Here is a 23,848-nt window from a genome sequence, read left to right on the forward strand (position 1 = left end):
CGCGACCCTCTGGGGGGTCGTGAGACATTGGGGGGGGGGGGGGGGTCGCGAGATGATTTCCAAGAAATCAAATACTTTTTAAAAACTTTTTAGAAATTAATTAATTAAATTTTTTAGAAATAACATTTTATCCATAACTAACAAAAGATAAAAACTAGTAGTTAATAGTTACATTTAAAAAAAACATGCAAATTAAAAAGCCATCAGACTGTCTTGGAGCGAGTGCGTCGGTGTGTGTACAGACGGTGCTGGAGCGATGCTGGGGGAAAAAGAAAGGTCTTAAAGCAAGAGTCTTACAAGTGGCGCCTCACGTAAAATTCACGCATTGTATTATACACAGAGAAGCTCTTGCGAGCAAAACACTTGACCCAGAACTTAAACGTGTTCTTGAGACTTCGATAAAAATGGTCAACAATATAAAAGCGCATCCACTCAATATCAGACTGTTTGCCACTCTGTAACGAACTGCGATCGGAGCATGAGTGCTTGCTTTTCCATACAGAAGTCAGGTGGCTTTCGCGAGGGAATGTGCTCTGCCGCCTGTTTGAGCTGCGGGACGAAGTGCGCTTATTTCTGATGGAGCATGGGTCCCAGCTCGCTGATCACCTCACTGATCCTGACTGGTTAACAAGGCTAGCGTATTTGGCTTGCATATTTGAAAAACTGAATGGACTTAATATGTCATTTCAAGGTGAGAACACACACACAATTTCGCTAAATGATAAAATCCACGCATTCAAGAGAAAACTTGAGCGTTGGACTGAGCGAGTTGAAATAGGAAGGACTGATATGTTTTCTGAGCTGGATGAAAAAGTTATATGGTTGTTAGAGCGTTATGTTCTTTTTTGTTGTCATGCTCTTGTTTGGATAAGATATTTTGTTGAAATTAAACAAATGAGTAAATTACTATTAAAAAAAATTATATGGTTGTTTGACCATTGTGTTCTTTCGTGTTGTCATTCTCATGTTTGGATAGGCCTATTGGCGCATGTGCACCGTTGTGCGCAACATTTGTATATTTTTACCACTTCCGAGGATAGTGGGGGTCACGAGTCACTGGCACGGTTATTTTGGGGGTCGTGAGCTGAAAAGTTTGGGAACCCTTGATTTATTAGACTGTGCCTTTAATAAAAAGTCCCTGTATCCTTATCTCTGCATTATAGATTTGTCCTGAAATCTTGTGTAAAGCAATATATCTGAATGATACTTTCAGTAGACTTACTGTATTTATGTGAGTCATAATACATTGGTGAGTAGTTGTGAATGCAGAGAGAATAAAGGTTGAGGTGGAACTGGTAAGACATAATTAGCAAAATATACAACTAGTATCTATTATTATATACAAGCCCAATGGTGTTGTGCATGTGGGAAATGTCCTACAAAGTAATGGCAACTGAAAATGAGTGCTTATTGATATATAGGTTTATATAGCAGAGAACAGATTGTAATAATAATAATAATAATTCATTACATTTATATAGCGCTTTTCTCAGTACTCAAAGCTTTGTACTATTACCACCAGTGAAAAACATTGATGTTTATATCTACAAGACTTCTTTTTTCCACAAAGTCATGGTGTTACTGACAAGTTTCCAATCATCATTTAGCATGCTGTTCTGGAGACCTGTTTCCACTGTCCAAAAATAGTTTGGAATTATCTATTGATGCTGGAAGAGCTAAATGCATAACTGCATTAACGTAAATCTGATCATTGATCTTATTTAACTGTGATTATGTAGCTTGTTACCTTATAATTTGGCCTAAGCAATGTGAGATCTCACTGGGTCAGTGACGCGAATTCTATACTTATCTGCACGGTCGCATAGCATTAGGCTCAAAGTATGATGATTACTGAAGGAATTAATGGATAGTGTGGACACAAAATGTTTCCATTTTGTTTTTACTGTCTGGGTATGCATGTTTTTATCTATAGTGCTATTTTGTGCTAAATACAGTAGCTATAGATACACGTTTTATTTCTGGATTATTTGCAGTTTTGTACCCTGTAGTGTTTTTAGATTGATGATTGTGAAGCTAGGTTTACTAGCACATACCAAATATCCATCAACATTTGTTTACCTATTAATTTACACTGAACTTTACACATGCTGTATAATATGCAAGGAATATGTAATTTGAAAGTATAAATTTCAGTACATATTAAGTAAGGTAAAATAATTTTCTACTTTTTGCATTTGGTTGTATGAAATTATTAAGAGATTGATCCTGGATCAAGGAGTCAGTAAATGTAGATGAAGGTTAATGTTTTTGTTACTTAACTAACTACAGAACTTCACTTTTTTGAAAAGCCTATCATTAATGAAGCTTTCAGCAAACATTTGACCATATTTAAACTTTCTTCTTTGGATCAGTTTTTTTTTTTGTTTTTGTTTTTCTTTATTTCGCCTTATACAATTTCTCGTATTAGGAATTTGTTAGTTTTCGCACACCCCTTGGGGTCAGAGTGCAAGGTCAGCCATTGTACAGCGCCCCTGGAGCAATTACAGGTTAAGGGTCTTGCTGAAGGGCTCACCAGTATAGGATCTCTTTTGACAGTGACGGGGATTCAAACTGGCAACCTTCTGGATACCAGCACAGATCCTTAGCCTCAGAGCCACAACTCCGCCTCTAATCTTACAGTAGGGTTTCTTTACAAAAGTAATACACAATATACATTTTAGTAATAGTAACATTTATTGAATGTTTATAGATAAGTTAAAATGTAGCAAATTCATGTCAATCAAAGCTTGTATTTCTCTACCTTTGACTATTTGTAAATGATGTAAGCCAGACTATTACTATTTGTCTTAAGTACTTTTAGGGTAAAGGAATATATTTCATTGTTTCACTGTCGGTAACCCAATGTGATGCTCCTATTGCACCACTAGCAAGACAAATAAAAGAGAATCAGCTGCCTGATTATGTAGTAATTATTCTATAATTCCTAAATTACCTTTTTCACGAGTGGTTAGAGGTTAAATGTTCTTTTTTACTGAATAAGTTTGAAAAGTGTTAATTATTACTAAATGTATAGCAAACTATAAATATAAACTATAGTATTATAACTATTCTTGCTTGCAAGGTTATTTATTGGATTCCATTTGGGTCATGAACTTTATGCTGCTATATCACGATAACCAAGATATGCTTATTTTATGAAGCTGAAAAATATAATCTAATGACAAACGAAAAGGTGTATAGAAATAACTTGTGGGGCTTTAATAAGTTTAGAATTTTTCTGCTTTTCCCTAAATGAATAAATAGGTGTAATTTACAGTTAATTTTACCATCTTTCTCTTTTCTCAGGGTTTGATTGCATGATATTTGCTAAATGCACACTTGACTTTGAGTGAGAGGGGGTCCAATGATTACAGTATATCTACCATGAATAACCTCTTGTTCCCTACCTATTCAAGTTGAATTTACAATGATCTTAAATGCTACAAGTTTAACTAATCTTTATTGCAGGGCAACAATTAAGCATGGCTAGCTGTTTATTCACCATTGGTCTGTATAACAATACCCTGCCGTATTCTTGTCTCCTAGTTTATAGGAGTATTGAGTTAAAATTGTTCTCTTGCAGCCAGGCAGGAGTATAAATAAAAACCTTGCTTCATTAGTGGCACTGAGTCAATTTTTTAAGACAGGTGACAAACATGCACACATGCACATAACATAGCTGTCCTGTAGTGTTTAGAAGGATGTTTATTAACTTGCATCTGCTGGTCAGTCCAGGTCTCATTTAAGTTCATATGTGCACCTTGGAATTTAGGCTTTCCAGTTCAATTGGGATGTCCTGCTTGTGCATTTAATAGGTACTGACAAGAGGTGGAATGTAATCTATTTCTAATTTATGCCATTATAGAAAGAAAAAGAAAAGAAGAAAGAAGAAAAGAAGAAGGAAAAGGAACCAGAGAAAATAAAGAACATTGCTGCATTTGACAAAGTAAAATCTGTAAGTATGTGTTTTACTTTATTTTCTAAATATAATGACTTTATATTCTGTACTCCATTAGAAAATACATTAACAATTTGTTTTTGTTGCTTCATGAACAAATCATAAAAACAATACATATGAATAATATTTTTACACATGGCACATTATTACTCTGGCTATCATCAATCAGTCATTTGCAAAGCATTATTTGTGATACATTAGATTAGCACCGTTCAGTATAATTTTTCCCTCAAAATTCACTAAAAAGGCTAAAGATGTATACTTAATGGATAAAGCTGGCGCTTTCAAGCCAAAGTTATTTTTTCCACAGTCATGGTATGCATTACTTAGATGTGATAAATACTGCCAAGAACCCATGATATTTTTTTTCTTTAGGTAAGGATACTTTCCTGTTACTAGTATGTTCACAATGCTTGTTGAGGGTGGAGTATTCATGTGAATAAGAAAATAAGAGGAGCACAAGACCACAAATGCATTTGAAGCTGTTTAGTGAAAAATAGAGCTGTATAGTAATAGCAATGGGAATGTCATTTACTAGCCGAACGAGTGCTGTATACAGTAATCCCTCGCTATATCGCGCTTCGACTTTCGCGGCTTCACTCCATCGCGGATTTTATATGTAAGCATATTTAAATATATATCGCGGATTTTTCGCTGCTTCGCGGGTTTCTGCGGACAATGGGTCTTTTAATTTCTGGTACATGCTTCCTCAGTTGGTTTGCCCAGTTGATTTCATACAAGGGACGCTATTGGCAGATGGCTGAGAAGCTACCCAGCTTACTTTTCTCTGTCTTTTGCGCTGACTTTCTCTTATCCTGACATAGGGGGATTGAGCAGGGGGGCTGTTCACACACCTAGACGATACAGACGCTTGTCTAAAAATGCTGAAAGATTATCTTGTTGCTATCTTTTGTGCAGCTGCTTCCTGAAACGATATGCTGCACGGTGCTTCGCATACTTAAAAGCACGAAGGGCACGTATTGATTTTTTTATCTGTCTCTATCTCTCTCTCTCTCTCTCTTCTCTCTCTCTCTGCTCCTGACGGAGGGGGTGTGAGCTGCCGCCTTCAACAGCTTTGTGCCGCGGTGCTTCGCATACTTAAGCCAAACAGCCCTATTGATTTGTTTGCTCCTTTGAAGAGGAAAATATGTTTGCATTCTTTTAATCTCTGTCTTGTCATGGAGCACAGTTTAAACTTTTGAAAAAGAGACAAATGTTTGTTTGCAGTGTTTGAATAACGTTCCTGTCTCTCTACAACCTCCTGTGTTTCTACGCAAATCTCTGACCCAAGCATGACAATATAAAAATAACCATATAAACATATGGTTTCTACTTTGCGGATTTTCTTATTTCGCGGGTGGCTCTGGAACGCAACCCCCGCGTTGGAGGAGGGATTACTGTAGATGAGAAGCTTTTATATCAGGAGACGTAGAAGTCATGCTTGGTTGTTGTGTGCAGTTTACATGTTCTCCTTGTATGAGTGTAGGGTTTATTTCCACATCTCCAAAGACATGTAGGTTAGGTGAATTGCCCTTTCAGAATTAGTATGAGTGTAAATCTTATAGAAAGCAAGGTTCAGTACCAGAACAAATTTAACTAGGTGTTTTGGATTATTGGATTGTTACTGGGTGGGGTGGTGGAGATCAACTACCCTTATTGGAGGTGTTCATGTATCCTGGAATCCTGCTCATGAGTGAGGGTGGAAGGGAATGTGAGATTGACATGTGGATTGGAGCAGCAGCAATTGCTTTTTGGGTGCTGTACCGGTCTGTGGTGTTAAAGCATGAGCCAAGCCTAAGGACAAAACTCTCGATTTACTGGATGATCTGCATCCCTGTTTTGTCATGATGTGTGGGTAATGACCAAAAGAAAGAGATCATGAGTACATGTGGCAGAAATGAGGTTTCTCCGCAGAGCTGCTGGGGTGACACTCTGTGATTGGCTGAGAAGCTCAGCAGTTTGCGAGAGCTTCAGACTATAGTCCTTGCTCCTCTGTGGCGAGAGGAGTCAGTTGAGGTGGTTTGGGCATGTTGTAAAGATGTCCTCTTGATGGCTTCTTCTGGGGCTGCTCCTGGGTAGTCCCACTGGGTGGTAACCCTGTCGTAGATCCAGGACACATCTGGAGGAATTGTATGTCTTGGGTGGCTTAGGAATGCCTGTGTAGCTGTGAACACAGAAGTCTGGGCTGACCTGCTTGGCCAGCTGCCTCTGTGACTCTCGACAAGAAAAGTGGTGTGAAAAAATGAAGAGTTCTTAATAGATCATTTTCATTTTCTTTCTGGAAAACACTGATTGACGAACTTGTTTTTATATTTGGATTTGTTCAGGATATTGTTGGTAAGGTTTGGTACTTAATAAATACTGTATTTGGATTTGTAGTAGTGTTCTCATCGGGTCATAATGCTGGCTGTATTAGGCTAATAGCACGGTCCTTAGTTTGGAATAGGGACAAAAATTTACAAAAAAAAAAAAATGCAACTTTTCACCCATCTGCCACTGCTTATGGATGAAGTGACTCAATTTACAGTATCCTCAGAGTTAATGTTCTTTCTTTGTACTCGGCTCATAGAGAAGCGTCAAGGTTTGCATATGGTGTTTATTGATTTGGAGTAGGAATATAATAGAGTACCACATCAAGAGGTGTGGTGGTGCAAGAGAAAGAAAGAAGTACCAGAAAAGTATGTGAGGATTTTGCAGGATATGTATGAGAGATTGAGGACTCTGACTAAAAGCAGTGTTGTGGTAACAGACAAGATCCCAGTTAGAGTAGGTCTGTACCAGGGATACTTTTAAGTCTTTACCTGTTTGTTGTAGTGTATGGATGTGTTGACTCATGGAATAATAGACCAATCATCTTGGTGCATGCATTTGGAAGAATGGATAAGGGCTTTGGAAGGTAAGAGGATAGAAGATAAATAGAAAGAGGACAGTATATTGTATGTTTAATGATGAACAGGATTAAGACGTTAGCCTGCAAGGAAGACTGTTGAAAAGAGTGAATAAATATAAATATCTAGGATCATTTGTAGCCCAAAGTGTAAAATTACGTGCAGAGATAACATATAGAGTGCATTGTGGATGGAACAATTAGAAGAAGGTATTAAGAGTATTGTCTGATTGAAGAATTAAGGCAAAGATGAGCTTTTTAAGACAGTGATTTGTGGAGCTGAGACATGGGCACTAAAGGTAGTGCATGAGAAGATGTTAGATGTGGAAGAAATGAGAATGTTGAGATGGATATGTGGAATTGCAAAAAAGGACAGAATAGGAAATGAGACAATCACAAGTACAATAAAAGTTAACAGGGTATCTGAGAAAGTACAGGTGTAGGTTGAAGTGGTAACAATATGTGATGAGGAGAGAGAGTGAATACAGTGGTGTGAAAAACTATTTGCCCCCTTCCTGATTTCTTATTCTTTTGCATGTTTGTCACACAAAATGTTTCTGATCATCAAACACATTTAACCATTAGTCAAATATAACACAAGTAAACACAAAATGCAGTTTGTAAATGGTGGTTTTTATTATTTAGGGAGAAAAAAAAATCCAAACCTACATGGCCCTGTGTGAAAAAGTAATTGCCCCCTGAACCTAATAACTGGTTGGGCCACCCTTAGCAGCAATAACTGCAATCAAGCGTTTGCGATAACTTGCAATGAGTCTTTTACAGCGCTCTGGAGGAATTTTGGCCCACTCATCTTTGCAAAATTGTTGTAATTCAGCTTTATTTGAGGGTTTTCTAGCATGAACCGCCTTTTTAAGGTCATGCCACAGCATCTCAATTGGATTCAGGTCAGGACTTTGACTAGGCCACTCCAAAGTCTTCATTTTGTTTTTCTTCAGCCATTCAGAGGTGGATTTGCTGGTGTGTTTTGGGTCATTGTCCTGTTGCAGCACCCAAGATCGCTTCAGCTTGAGTTGACGAACAGATGGCCGGACATTCTCCTTCAGGATTTTTTGGTAGACAGTAGAATTCATGGTTCCATCTATCACAGCAAGCCTTCCAGGTCCTGAAGCAGCAAAACAACCCCAGACCATCACACTACCACCACCATATTTTACTGTTGGTATGATGTTCTTTTTCTGAAATGCTGTGTTCCTTTTACGCCAGATGTAACGGGACATTTGCCTTCCAAAAAGTTCAACTTTTGTCTCATCAGTCCACAAGGTATTTTCCCAAAAGTCTTGGCAATCATTGAGATGTTTCTTAGCAAAATTGAGACGAGCCCTAATGTTCTTTTTGCTTAACAGTGGTTTGCGTCTTGGACATCTGCCATGCAGGCCGTTTTTGCCCAGTCTCTTTCTTATGGTGGAGTCGTGAACACTGACCTTAATTGAGGCAAGTGAGGCCTGCAGTTCTTTAGACGTTGTCCTGGGGTCTTTTGTGACCTCTCGGATGAGTCGTCTCTGCGCTCTTGGGGGTAATTTTGGTCGGCCGGCCACTCCTGGGAAGGTTCACCACTGTTCCATGTTTTTGCCATTTGTGGATAATGGCTCTCACTGTGGTTTGCTGGAGTCCCAAAGCTTTAGAAATGGCTTTATAACCTTTACCAGACTGATAGATCTCAATTACTTCTGTTCTCATTTGTTCCTGAATTTCTTTGGATCTTGGCATGATGTCTAGCTTTTGAGGTGCTTTTGGTCTACTTCTCTGTGTCAGGCAGCTCCTATTTAAGTGATTTCTTGATTGAAACAGGTGTGGCAGTAATCAGGCCTGGGGGTGGCTACGGAAATTGAACTCAGGTGTGATACACCACAGTTAGGTTATTTTTTAACAAGGGGGCAATTACTTTTTCACACAGGGCCATGTAGGTTTGGATTTTTTTTCTCCCTAAATAATAAACACCATCATTTAAAAACTGCATTTTGTGTTTACTTGTGTTATATTTGACTAATGGTTAAATGTGTTTGATGATCAGAAACATTTTGTGTGACAAACATGCAAAAGAATAAGAAATCAGGAAGGGGGCAAATAGTTTTTCACACCACTGTATATGGGCAAAAGAGTGATGGAAATGGAACACAAGGAAAGAGAGAGTTCTCGTATGACAGTAAAAAATCTCTATATGATTTAAAAAAAAAACTACCTCGACTTGAGTAAGAGTAATCTTAAAGATACTGTTTTCAGTCGGGTTAGAGTATAATAAATAATTAAACTACAGATCTTGGAAAGAGTACGTAAAGTTAAAAAGAAATGGTCATGTAGGCATGCAAATAATTAAAAGATTGATGGTCTTGTTTTTTTCCCTACAACTTTTCCTTTTGTTTTGCTGGTTACAAGATCATTTTATAGGTGAAAAAGATCTGAAATGCAACTTAGCCTTTATGTCACAAAATGTTTAGACTTGTCCACTCTGTGTGTGTGACTAAAACTTTGAGTCAAAAAGAGAGAGAATTCTTTTTCCCAATATAAAAGCTTATTGTAAAATGTTATTGATTAGATCCTTCCATATTTTAAAAAGGTTATGAATAGATCCACTAAGTGAGAGTTTGATTTTTTCCAATTTCAAATAGTATACAACATTAGTTACCCACTGACTTAAAAGAGGTGGGCTGGGATTCTTCCAGTTGAGCAAGATAAGTCTAAATGGTACGAGTGAAGTAAAGGCAATTAGTTTGTTTGTACTTCTCCACTTTAAGCCCATCTGGGAGTACACCAAACACAGCTGTTAATGGATTAGGAGTGATTGTGACACCATCGCTATCTGATAGCTATTTACACATTTTGGTCCAGAATGATGTTAATTTGATGCACGACCAAAACATATGGCCCAATGAGGCTGGAACTAGATTGCAACGTTTGCAGATTGGATCTTGCCCTGGAAAAATTTTGAACAACTTTAAATGAGATAGATGTGCTCGATAAGATATTTTAAGTTGGAATAATTGTATGCTTTGCGTATATGGAGCTAGAGTGAATTCCGTGCTTGGTTGCCTTCCACTGCTTTTCTGAAATGTTGAGTAAGAGATCCTTTTCCCACTGTACTCTGGGATCTTTGAAAGGAAGGGACTAAAGGCTGCCTCTCTGTATTATTACTTAAACGTTTCTCCCAGTCTTTAATATCCCGAAGCAGCTTCTCATTTGTCTTTTTTATGTCTTTTATATCTTTCCTCATATCCTTTGTCCCCACAGAGACCAGTAGTTATTGCGATAATCATTGTGGTAATTGTTACCTTTAGCTCGCTAATTGTTTTTGGTATCCTCCGTGCTCTGCTGGAGGAGAAGCAAGCCCAGTTGGAGTCGGTGCCGCTGACACGCGGGGGGATGTTTATATATTTTATTCTTAGATTGTTCAATGGAAATTTATCTTTCATTGTAGGAGCAGTACTATACAGACCCCCCCGTAGGTGTCAAGAAAAAAAAAATAGTTTGCACGAAGTATTAACTTGTTGAAATGAATTGCATAATTTGTTGGAACAAATTATTATTTTTTCACTTACCCCTATTTCAGTAGTACATTCAAACAAGTTAATGATTCATACCATGGATGCTTGAGCCATTTTCTATTAACTTCAGTTATAGTTAAAATGCCCACCCTGGCACAAAACATCACTTATTTGTGAAGCAGGAATATTTTAATCATTTGGAATCCCTGATCACTAATCAGCATGCACAAGAAACCACACAGCGCCAGTTTTTCCTTCACAAAGAGGGTCCATCCTTTTCTCCTTCCTGATCTGGATTACTCTTAAGTGAAACACTGCCAATAAGGAATAGCAGAAATTAGTGTGTGGAAATGATAAACTACATTTCATGGGGAGATCAACCCTGACAGAAACAAATGAAGACGGCTTGCGAAATAAAACGTACCTGAATAAGAACTGGATGGCAAGGGGGAAAAGATAAGAATAACACTCTATTCAATGAATTAATGTGGAACGGGGCTCAATACTACTGAAAAAAGAGGGGCTCTGTATTATGGTATTCTTTACATTTTTTTAAAATAAAACACACAATATACCTAATTTTTCTTGATTAGATTAAGTAAGATGAACTGTTCTAAAATTCTAATATAATGCCTTACATTGTAAATTAACTGTTTCATTCAGTCATGAATTTAATAATGTAAATGATGAGTACTGCAAAGTGCTATGAAAAGACTCGGCAGAATAGGTGGAGTAGTACTACATGAATATTCAAATACATTTTGGAAAATAATATACATGCGCTTTTTTTGCAGAAAATATTAATGAAATTTCTTATACACAATAACTACTGTTGGCTTTTTCACTGGTGCCTGTCAACAATTGACCTGCACAGATGGTGCTGCTATTCCCTTTTGAATATCCTGAAGGTTTTTAGCAGGCAAACTGCTTGTTATTAGACTTTTATTTTAGAATATTATACACTGTGTGATAAGCTGCAGCAGCCCCAGAAAACACCTGGTTTGGTTCACCTGTGTCAATTATAGTTTCAGACTGAATTCATCTGAATCTACTACTTTCTTAAAAATGGTAATTATTTCCATATATTTTAATTTTCTATATCTCAGTAAATTATGTATGTAATTTTAAGAGAATTATTCTTGAAGAAAATACAATGTAATACATGTTCAATTAAATTGTAGGCATTACTGTAACTGTGCTTGCTATTTGTTTTTCAGCATCTATTGATTTTAGCTGTTGACAATTATTCTACAAGCTTAAACAAATTTACGAGGCAGAAGAACATAAACAGATATTGGCAAGAATTGCCAGACAAATTTTATTCATAGCTTTGCCTGCCAGTTAGTATTTTCATTCTGGGGATTTGGCTGGACGACAGGTGAATTCTGCTAGGGCACACTCTCTGTGACCTTGTCTGGAATTCAAAGTTTAGAAAAGCATTCTGGGAATAAGTAGAAGAATAAAATCTGCCCTATTTGCTGACCTAAACTTGGATGCTGGATTGATTAAAGTGACAGGTTCAGTTCTATACTTTCAGCTTCAGGATTAATATGAGTTCTGACTGAGCTGTGTCTGGAATACTAAATAACTTAGCAAAGTAATAATGTGCAGTGTTTATCTGAACAGGAGTATGATTATTAGCTTAGAGCAATATTATTTTCAGCCTTGCAAAAGCCGCCCCCCCCCTTTTGAAATGAAGTATCTGATGTAGGTTTAAAAGTGGTGGTCTGGAAAATGTAATGCTTATTTACTGAGAGCACTTTTTGTGCAACATTGGAATTTTATAATTTAAGTACGTTCTGCTTTAGTTTTTCAAAATAGTCCCAAATTTAGAGTGAGGAGCAAAGATGCTTTTATACTGAAACTTATATTAATCCTTACACATTTTACATTGAGCTGGGCAGCGTGTATTGACTATCAATAGCACAAGCAACTCCTCATTGAAAGTTCTCTCATATTTCTTACCATCTTAGGTTGAGTCTTGCAAAACTTTTAATTACGTGGAAAATGCATGTACCTGTAAGCTACAGTATATTTATTTATTTTCCTTTCCATGGACAATTCACCCTTAATATATGCTTCCTAAATTCTTTCATTTACTGCTCAGAAATGCCTGCTATTACTGATGGTAGAATCTTTCATTACTCTGCCATTTATAAACTGACAACTGAACCAATGATAATTTTAGAAATTTGGATTAGTTATATGAAGAAGCTCTATTAAAAGTGAATCACCTGATAGTTTAACATTGGACCTTGTTCTGTGGAAAACAGATCAAAGAATTTCTCCTGGTATTTATCATGGATAAAATTAGTTAACCTGAAGGTAGTAATACATTTCAGACTTTTTGCATCATTTATTGACAAACCAAGCTCCAAAACAGATAATAGGAGCCATTTATATCATAACAACTGAAATGCTTACCTTTGCTGCTCCCTCACATTTACAATCCAGGAAAATTACTTCCAATTCAGAGAACTTCCTTTTGGCTGGCAACTTAAACCATATGTATGCAGTATATAAAATAATAATAATGAAATAAGCATGTTTGTTAAATTATATAGATCACTGTCAATAAAGAACATCATTATTAAAATAAGTAGGATGTGTGGACACATCATGATGAAGTGTTCAAATCTCAATAGTTCATCATACATTTTTAGAGCTTCCTCTTTGTCCCCTCACAAGAACCATTAATTATCACTCAAAATACAGATAATGCACAATGGCAATAGTAATGTTTCATATCCTTTTTGACAGAGAAAAATTGCTTCCACAATACTTCCAATGCAAAATGGGACGTTGCTCACACACCATTTGCACCTGCACCAGAAAACATTATAGGCAGTATTCTCTTCTAATCAAAAGGAGCCAACTGTGACAATTGCACCTGCTGGATGTAGTCCACATATCCCACTGTGATCAGTGCTTATCCTTTTGGCAAGTGGTTTAGAGGAGAAAAAAATGCTGATGTGCATTGAGTATATCACAGTAGAGTGATACTAATAGAACATGGGAAGCACAAAAACCAGGCACCTATGTACTAAATTGACACTAAATCAGAATTCTTCTGAACAATATTTTTAACTATTTTTTCATACATATTAATTAATGTACTGTATTTGAGGTTAATATAAACTGAAAGATGCAGCTTTACAGGTAAGTAAAACCTGTCTTTAAAGCTGTTATATACTGTATGCTATAATTTTTTCAAGTAGTTTTTCTTTCTTGTTGTTCATAACATATGTTTTTTTTGTGTTTTTGTGTGTAGTTTTGATCTGTATCTCTAATATCAAGTCTACATCACTAGACTTTTAGCTTTATTACATTTCACAATTTCAAATCAAGTGACATATCTGTGTTTGTTATAAGGCATCTCTGTGCCTTATGATTCCATTCTTCTTCCCTATTTGAATTGTTTCTTGCTCCCCGAGACTCTGTAATGGGAACACAGTTTCAGAAAATTGATGGATACGTGAAGACACTTTAAGAAAACAAACACATACAAGTTTTTGACAAGCTGCTTTTTTTAGGCAATATGATTCTTTTATAATCATTTATCCACAACTGTCAAGTTTTTGTTTTCTGGTGATCTTTATTTATTAGACACTAGGTATCTGTTGAGCTTTCTCCATCTTGCTATACGAATTTTTAAAGTAAATGACTATTTTAAATTGTTTAAATATTACAATGGGGTGTAGATTGCAAGGCTGAAAAATATGGTTTCCCGGTGTATGTTATGAATGCAGTGACAATAGGATCAGCTAAAAAATAATAGCTGTAGACTATTAAAACTAGACTATAGATGAATGATTGACACCCTGTCTGTGGTTGGTTTGCATCTAGCACTTAGTGCTATCAACAAAGGCCCCAGCCATTGCTACTGTAACCTAGATCAGTGAGTTAGAAAATTAATACATATTGTTTAATGATTAAAAAAAACAATATCTGTACTTTTTACAATGCAGATAAAGGTCAGTCATTTTGAATATAATTTTGCATGAATTTAAAGTTGGGATGTATATTTCATGTTAAAAGTTAATATTATTAAATCAGAAGTGTATGAATGTTGATTGAAACATTAATTTTAGTGACCTGTTTAATAGGGCTTAGATATAATTTATTCTGATGCAAATATGGAGATTTGTGCTGATTAGGACTGAGTTACTAGGCAGAGACAGCAACCTCATAATTCCCAAGTGTGAAAAGATGTTCAAGTTTTAATATTTGCATTACATTTATTCCTAAACTTTTTATCATTCTGTCATGATGCTGGTGTGTCTGTGTGTGCGTGTGTCTGTGCGCGTGTGTCTGTGTGTGTGTGTCTGTGTGTGTGTGTCTGTGCGCGTGTGTCTGTGTGTGTGTGTGTGTGTGTGTGTGTGTGTGTGTGTGTGTGTGTGTGTGTGTGTGTGTGTGTGTGTGTGTGTGTGTGTGTGTGTGTATGCCTGTTGATGTATATACAAATTCTGGGTAAACCAATGACACAAGTTTGAAATAATATTTAGGAACTAGATAACTCATGTTTATAAAGGTTTTAGTAAAATAAAGTACTGTCACTAATGTATAAAATATTTTTATTAGAGGGTCGTCTTTTGCATAAGAAGAATATTCCAGTTAATTACTGATTTACTTCCAGCCTCCTTATAGATTTTCAACTTTTTGCATTTTGCACCCATTCTCTAAACTGTTTAAACCACCTACCTGTGAGACCAATACTTATTAAAAGCTGTATGATGCAACCAACACAATTACCAAGGGTACTATCAGTGCATTCCAACTTGGCACTATCTTTATATATAATACACTACCTTGGCTGTTCGTTTGTCTGTCCAGGATTTTAAAACACCTGTAGCTTGCAAACCATTTGACCTATTGAGCTGAAATTTGGTACACATATACTATATGACGTCTACTATCTGCTTTCGGGGTGATGATTGACCTCTAAGATTATTCCTCTTTTTATTTGTATTTTATTTTATTGTAGAATCAACTCTTGGCAGCAGGCAGGCCATGCGGCGCATGCATATGGGTACCATTCTCATCACTACCACCTTCGCCGTCACTGCCCCTACCTCTTCATATCTTAAATCATTCTTTAGGCAGAAAGAATACTTAAGTGTCAGCTTAAGTGAAAAATTAAATTAAACTTACTAAGTAATTGCAACACAAACACTGACTTAATCAGTTTTAACATGAAAAGATGCCAACGAAAAAAGAGAAGAAGCGGGCCACTAGGGTGGAGAAAAGAAGAGCTGCTCAGGAAGCAGCAAGCGCATCAACATCTGAGCAAATGAATGCTAAACGTACAGAGAAAGAGTATGAAAACTATGAATGCTCAAGTCAAGTGTATTCAGTTATCGTGCAGTGTGCTGTTACTGGTATCTAATATTAGTGATTTTATAATAATTTGTTCAGAGTAAAATTTATTCTCATTCTCAGTTTTGATACATTAGAATGTTTAATCCATTAAATTTAGTTTGTGGTAGTATTGCTTTTAAGCTATTCCCATAACTGGAGTCATTAATTTCGTTTAAATCTTTGGCTTCATTTTTCACAACTTCAATAAATATGAAAAGCTAATACTGAAAATTTATAAGTAACACATTTAAAGGTGGTTGTTGTTATCAGAAGCTTTAGTGTATACATGGAGATATTCTTAACTAATGTTTTTGCAGAATTACTTTTTCCTCTGTTTTCAGCATTCAGAGAACCATTTTCCCTAATGCAACATTATTTGGTGTGTTTTCCCCCTATTGTCAATATAAAATTAGTATATGTGAATTGAATTACAGTAATAAAGACATTTACAAATAATGTTTCCTTTGCAGAATACATAGTTCAAACTAACTACCAGTAAAATCCCTTAAGTCATTCTGTCCTTAAATAGGCTGCAGTAGCACACCTGCAACCAATTATTCAATATATTTGACACTGGCTTTGTGCATAATCAATATATTCTAGATATAGAGCTGTTTAAAATTCGAGAATTGGCTAAAGCCATTATTCTAGTGTTTCCCTGGAGTCACCAGCTTTGCTGGATATACTTTAGTGTTGCAAGAATGTAGTAATTTTAATTACTATTTTATCAGATGCATATTATAATGTCATTAATACAAAGAAAAATACTTTTTCTGAAATATTTAATTAGTCTTTCTATATTGTACCAAATACCTTCTGTATATACAGCAGAACATAGTTATGTTCAGAGTTGTATGCAATTAAATGTCTTACATTGATTTTTGTGTTATGAGGCTATTTTTTTGCTCGTATTGCTGTAACATTAACTGAGATTTGTCAAGTGTTCCCTATGACACAAAGTTGCTTTACATAGAAAACTGATATTTCATATAAGGTCATTTTCAATAACTGTGATATTTGAAATCTTTTTATTTACTTCAGTTAAACATATTACACCCTTGCCCATTAGTGAAAGGTACAACTTTAAAATTGAGATAATCATTTTAGAGCTTTTGAGTAAACCATCAAGCAGAAAAAAAAATACAAATATGCTTGAAACTGGGTCTGTAGAGACTGGTGGTGTAATAAAGCAACACTTTACAGCTTTTATTTTACTGGAGCATATCACCTATAATCCTCAGTAAAGCTCTTGAGAACTGCCAAGTAAATGCACTGCCATTAGCATTAACATAAACAATATTCCTAGATGTGATGCACAAAAGTGAAATGATGTTAAAGAAATGAAAAGACTAATTAAGCACATGCACAGAAGAGTGTGTACTGTTGGTTAAAAACTAGGGATTTGCAATCTTCTTTAGCGTGTAATTCTCACAAAACTAATGAATGTCTTGCAAAAGTTTTATTTAAAATATGTTTGAATCAGCACACATTATTTTTAAATGAGAAAGAAAATTAAATGTTGAATGTTATAAACAGGCAGCAGTTAAGTATACATGTGTAACATTATTTAAAACAATCATTGTGAATGAATTTATACTAGTTTGATGTATAAGACTTTGATCCTGTGCACCTTATTTCTGCACAAAGACAGTACCTAAAATTTACTTAAAACTTCCAAGTTCAAAATGATGGATCTGTTGAGCAATCCTGGTGCTGTTATGAATTTATTTAAATTTAGGATAAAAGTGAGTGTGATTTTTTTTTTTTTTTGCCTGTCTTTTTACTTTCAGATGCAATACCCTTTTAATATAAAATGCGTTAACCTGATAATCTTTTGTTTCACATTTTTCGGTTTAAATTACATGGAAAATTACAATTTACTTTTTATTTTTTACATTTTTGTTTATCTTTATTACAAATGTCAAAAAATGTTAGTAAATTAATAAGCAGAAATACTAATTATATTTTTCTTTTATGAGCTAATAATGTTTACAGCCTGAGAATCAATAATTCTGCACTGTATGTTGTAAACATGAAATATTACTTTTCAGAATTGTATATTAAAATGCCAGTAAAAATTAAGTTAATTAAATTATGAAATTCAGCGGTTATTACAGCAATTTAAACTTGATGCATTAACGTAATTATAACAATCAAATAATAAATTACTTTTTTTTTTTTTTTAAATCCAGCAATTTTTACTACCACTTTACTCTAATTCCTGGTCACAAGCTATGGCAGCCAGTTCTGGAAGCAAGGCAGCAACCTTTTACAGAGCATGCCGAGTTAGTGCAGGATGCGTTAATCCGTTATTTGAATTTTACAAGTAGTGTAAACCCCTTATTACTTAGTACATTTCATATTTGATCAGCAAGCTGAAAAGGATGGAAAAATCTTCTCTTCCTCATCATGGCCAGGGCTTTCACGCCAATTATGGTTGTTTTTTTTCTGTACCTTTATTTTTTTTTCCCCTACATTGCCAATTTTCAAAGGAATCTTCTGTATTGTATAAGCAACAACAAAGTTAGCCTCCCTAAGCTTTCAAATTAGTCCTGCCTGATAAAGCAGGAAACATTAAACTTTTACATAGCAGTATTTTAATAAAAAAATGTTTACTATAATGCTGATATTGCACCAATTAGAAATTCATAATATGTATATTTTTGCTTCAGGTAATTTTTTTTCTGCTTGTCTTTTGTGTTATCTTGGAATCTTTATTCATCAGGAAACATTAGTGTATGCAGTTAAGTCATTAAACACCAAGCATTGTCTATTAAATTTTATTTTTTATTATTTTTCAAGTTCAGAAATCAGAATCAGAATATCTTTATTGTCATTGTAACAAATACAACAAAATTAGGTGCAGTCCCTGTGGTGTCAAAATATAAATAAATATAATTAAAAAAGGATAAGAAGAAATAAGGTAGAACACAAACATTCAACATAAGACCTTAATTGCACATGAAACACTATTGCACAAGATGTCATCTAATGCACTGCTGCATTGGAGGTGATTAGGTGGCATTCAATGCCCTATTAGCAACAGGGTAGAAACTGTTATTCAGTCTATTAGTCTTTGTTTTCATGCTTCTATATATTTTGCCTGATGGCAACAGTTGGAACATGTTATGAGCGGGGTGTGAGGAGTCTTTTAAGATATTTTCTGCTTTCCTGAGGCAGCGAGAGCTGTGCAGTTCATCCAGAGAGGTTAAAGAGCAGCCGATGATCTGCTAGGCATTCTTTGCAATCCGCTGAAGTGTTTTCCGCTGCGCTGTTGTGCAGCTGGAAAACCACACGCAGAGGCAGTAGCACAGGATACTCTCGGTAGAACAGCGATAGAAGGACACCAGCAGTTTTTGGGGGGATGTTATTTTTAATCTCTTGACTCATGGCAACGGATAAGGAATAAAGTGCTAAAAATAATTAATCAGTGCTTTTTATTTACTTAGTCTTCATTTTTTTTAAATAACATTTTCAAAAGAACTCCACGTTTAACAGTATTTTTTTCTAAATAAGTTACCATCTAATAGCAACATCCTGGTTTTGATTTAACAGTTCAGTATACTACAGAAAAAGTTGAGTCACACAGCTTAATTATTACTAACAAAGTTTTGTTTTATATTTGTATTATTGTACAGGTGACGGGGTAAATCCTTATAAATAATTTGGCAAACAGTCTAGTTTGAAATGTTTAATCCTACTGATTAACATTGTACAGAATTGTCAAGGGTCTGTTGTACAGCGTGTCTCACTCTTGTGATAATTTCTGGTGTTCTTACAGTTCTCTGTAACATAACAAATGCATTGTTCGCATTACCATAAAATTGAGAATTGTCAAACCAGTTTAAAATAGTGTTACGAGTAGCACAGTAAACTTAATGCAAAACTTCTTTGCAACTTTTTTAGAGTTTATGCTATAAAGGTGAACACATGATGGTTCTTCATGGCCATTTAAAGTGCAATTAGCATGCAGCCATGACACCAAGACCAGACATCTGCACAGACTAATGTGGGCTGCAGAGCCCCCCCAAGCTAATCAAGTTGTATGAAATCTTTTTGTTCTTTGTTTTTCATAAAATATTTCTGATGCTAGACAGGCAGGTCCAGTGTTCTTTATCTTCTTTACCTTTTTAACTGAGATAATTTGTCCACCGGCATGCAGACCGTCATTCATCACAAAGTTCACTTGTCTACAGGTAGTGATGGAGGGCAGCTGTTGAACAGCATTTGCTGTAGCCGAAGAATCAAATATGTGCTGTCTGAACAGAAAGCGTTACTACATAATCAAGTGATGACCAATCATAATCAAGTGATGACCAATCATAAGTATGTCTGTTATCCAACTATTATAAGCCATAAGGAAGTTTATCTCGTATAGTACCCTAAGTTCTTGTCAATAAGCCGCGGCTTATCTAAGGAAAAAAGTTGTGAAAATGAAAAAATAGAATATCGGCTTATACATAAGTCCGGCTTATACATCCATCGCGGGGGTTGCGTTCCAGAGCCACCCGCGAAATAAGAATATCCGCGAAGTAGAAACCATATGTTTATATGGTTATTTTTATATTGTCATGCTTGGGTCACAGATTTGCGCAGAAACACAGGAGGTTGTAGAGAGACAGGACCGTTATTCAAACACTGCAAACAAACATTTGTCTCTTTTTCAAAAGTTTAAACTGTGCTCCATGACAAGACAGAGATGACAGTTCCGTCTCACAATTAAAAGAATGCAAACATATCTTCGTCTTCAAAGGAGTGAAGCAAAAAAATCAATAGGGCTGTTTTTTCTTTTAAGTATGCGAAGCACCGCGGCACAAAGCTGTTGAAGGCGGCAGCTCACACCCCCTCCGTCAGGAGCAGACAAAGAGAGATAGAGAGAGAGTTTGTTTTTCAGTCAAAAATCAATACGTGCCCTTCGAGCTTTTAAGTATGCGAAGCACTGTGCAGCATGTCTTTTCAGGAATCAGCTTTACAAAAGATAGCAACGTGAAGATAATCTTTCAGCATTTTTAGACGAGCGTCCGTATCGTCTAGGTGTGCGAACAGCCCCCCTGCTCACACCCCCTATGTCAGGATCAGAGAAAGCGCAAGAGAGAGAAAGAGAAAAGTTGGGTAGCTTCTCAGCCATCTGCCAATAGCGTCCCTTGTATGAAATCAACTGGGCAAACCAACTGAGGAAGCATGTACCAGAAATTAAAAGACCCATTGTCCGCAGAAATCCGCGATATATATTTAAATATGCTTACATATAAAATCACAATTTAAATGACCGCTACGCGCTCGTGTTGACTCGGCGACGCCCAGAGCAGAAAGAACGCGCTCCGGCCGCTCCAACCGCGCCATGCGGGGAGTGAGAGAGACGCCAATATCTCACACTCTCTCCCCCCTTAAAGAAATTAAATGGGCGCGAGTGAGACCACTGACCTCCCTCCCTTCTATTAGTTATAGGTTATAGTACGTTCGGCTTATCCATGAGTCCGGCTTATCTATGATACGATTTTATTTTTAAAATTCGTATGATTTTTGGTCTCCGGCTAATACATGAGTCCGGCTTATAGACAAGAACTTAGGGTATATGATCACTAAAAACATAGTGAAGATCAGAACAAAATCATAATGCTTAATACCAAATTGATAACTCTGCAGTGGACCACATGTTAATGTGCTGTGGAAAACAGGTTAGGAACCACTGTTGTAGTTTGCTGTGACACTAACCAGGTCTTTAATTATGCTAATGAAATTTTGTTGTTGCTTTAAGAGAAATGTACCTCACTCCTAAGCTTAGAATATGTTCATGGTATAGTATACTGCAATTGTAATGCTGTAATGTTATACAAATGTGAATCTTGTATTTTATATAATGCTTTGATTGCACTGCTGGTTTATTCCAGTGGATAGGTGTTTGTATAGAAATGGGAACATTGATACATGTATTGAAAATAGTCTGTTCCTCTAACCACTCCCTTTCTACACTCATAAAACCTGTACATTTGTTGACAGACATTTTACTGGGCCAGGACACTACATATATTTGAAAAGTAATGGTGGTACATATTAAATAAAATCATTTGTACAGGCTCATTGGAAATAATAATAAATTGGTATTGGTCATGCAGATTAGTTTTATTGAACAAAGAATATTACCTGGCAGAAATCTCAATGTTAGAACCTGTACCTATACGAATAACAGGTGACAATCTGTAAATTCTTTTTCTTGTCAGAAGAATCACCAAAGATTGAAATTATACCTGGTATCTGACACACAAATTGAAATAAAGTGTCAAATTAACAAGAAAACATTGGATTAACAGTGTTGCATCAATGTTTGGATCACTTTTATCATCAAGGGTGATGAAGGCTGCATTCATCACTGTCATAATCCATATTACTAACCGAGAATGCTAAACCGGATGGACGCAGGGACATCCGGCCATGGGCCGTAGCCGCAAAAAGACGTACTGCGCAGGCACAAAAAGAGTCCGCGAGAGTCGGCTGAGGAGCCGAGAAAGGCGGACAAAAGAGGCCGAGAGAGGCGGATGAGGGGCCGCGAGAGGCGGACAAGACCACAGAAAAAAGGAGTGAGCACATAAAAAAGGAGTCAAAGAAATGAGGCGCAACAAACACCGAAAAAAGGAAAAGGCACATAAAAAAAGTAGTCAAACGCAGGCTCCGCACAAAACACATTGCACACGAAACTAGCCCCCCCAAAAAAAAGAAGAGGCTCGCGCACAACAGCAAGGCACAACCCCCCCCCCCACCCTACAGGCACCGGACGGGACACACACCAAGAGGGGGATTCAACAAGCCCATGGAACACCAAAAAAAAGAACACAAGACCACCCCACAGACCCTACAAGCAAGGGACGGGACACACACAAAGAGGGGGATTCAACAAGACACAGGAACACAAAAAGAAAGAAGACGCTCGCGCAACAACAATCCTCCCCCCCCCCACACACACACACACATCCATAAGAAGTGACACCCAAAGCCACATATTCTAAAGTGAACGTCAACACCTTCACACTAGGCAGCATAGGTGTCAGCATAGGTGGATCTCCTTACAATAAAGCACTATTAACAGTTCAACTGCAGAAAAGGATACATATTAACAGTGAGTGCGATCCTCCTTATTACTTATCCATATTTCGCATGCTGAGAAAGAAACAAGTCATGAATACACGGTCACGGGTACAAAACGATTCGGAAAGGATAACGGGAACAAACACACGAACACGAAAGAAACAACAAAATAGACGGCGGCACATAAAACGCGCTTCTGAAACTCAGGGAGAAAAAATGTCTCGGATCAAAAAACGCAAAGCACAAGTGACACCGTTACAGAGACGTGCCCAAATGGACAGACACAATGAACGTAGACGCATACAGCGCGCATGTCAAAGTGCTGCATCGAAACAAGCACGATTTCAAACCGAAAGAGCTCGCGTCTCAGACATACAAAAAAGGGAGCGAAGAGACAGAATAAATGAAGGCAGACGTATACAACGCGCAAATGAACTGACAGAAAAAAAGAAAGCAAGACTCCAAAAGCAGAAAGCTCAAATGACCGACATACAAAAACGGACAAGGCTCGATACAAACAATGCACGACGTAGACTGAAACGGACTTTGCGCAAAGCGGAGGCGAATAAATTAAAAGAAAAAAATAGCGCTTCCCAAATAATGGACATGCAACAACGCGGCACTCAAACGCCAAAAGCAAAACATGCACGTCGCGGACATCAACGCCAGACACATATTAAACGCTTACGCCAAATGGCTGAAAACGCCTTCAATAATGAATCTACTATTGAGGAAAATTCATTGGGATTAATGAATGTCATTTGCAATCATTCTCATTCACTTAACTTCACAGAAGAAACAACTGGCAATACAAATAATGAATTTACACGTTGTTGTCAAAAGGGGCAGATTAGACTGACTCCTTTACATTCATATCTTGAATATCTACAGAAGCTTCTAACTAACGATGTGCCTGAAAGTAAAAACTTTATGAACTGCATTAGATCCTACAATAGTTCATTTGCTTTTGCATCTACCGGAGTACATATCAGGCCACCAAAAGGCAATGGCCCATACTGCTTTCGCATATGTGGACAAATATTGCATCGCATTGGAACAGTG

The 23,848-nt window shown here is 36.6% G+C and overlaps 1 protein-coding gene across 2 annotated transcripts in view; it reads left to right on the forward strand.

Annotated features, from left to right (window-relative positions):
- The window catches only part of smap1 (small ArfGAP 1), a 190,711-nt gene that overhangs the window by 95,376 nt on the left and 71,487 nt on the right, over positions 1-23,848 (forward strand). For both annotated transcript variants that reach the window (XM_028821026.2, XM_028821027.2), the window contains one exon: positions 3,866-3,955. In XM_028821026.2, the coding sequence (XP_028676859.1) occupies positions 3,866-3,955 (90 nt within the window). The remainder of the gene's footprint in view (positions 1-3,865; positions 3,956-23,848) is intronic.

The sequence above is a fragment of the Erpetoichthys calabaricus genome, chromosome 15 (genome assembly GCF_900747795.2).
Source record: "Erpetoichthys calabaricus chromosome 15, fErpCal1.3, whole genome shotgun sequence".
NCBI classification, from domain to species: domain Eukaryota; kingdom Metazoa; phylum Chordata; class Cladistia; order Polypteriformes; family Polypteridae; genus Erpetoichthys; species Erpetoichthys calabaricus.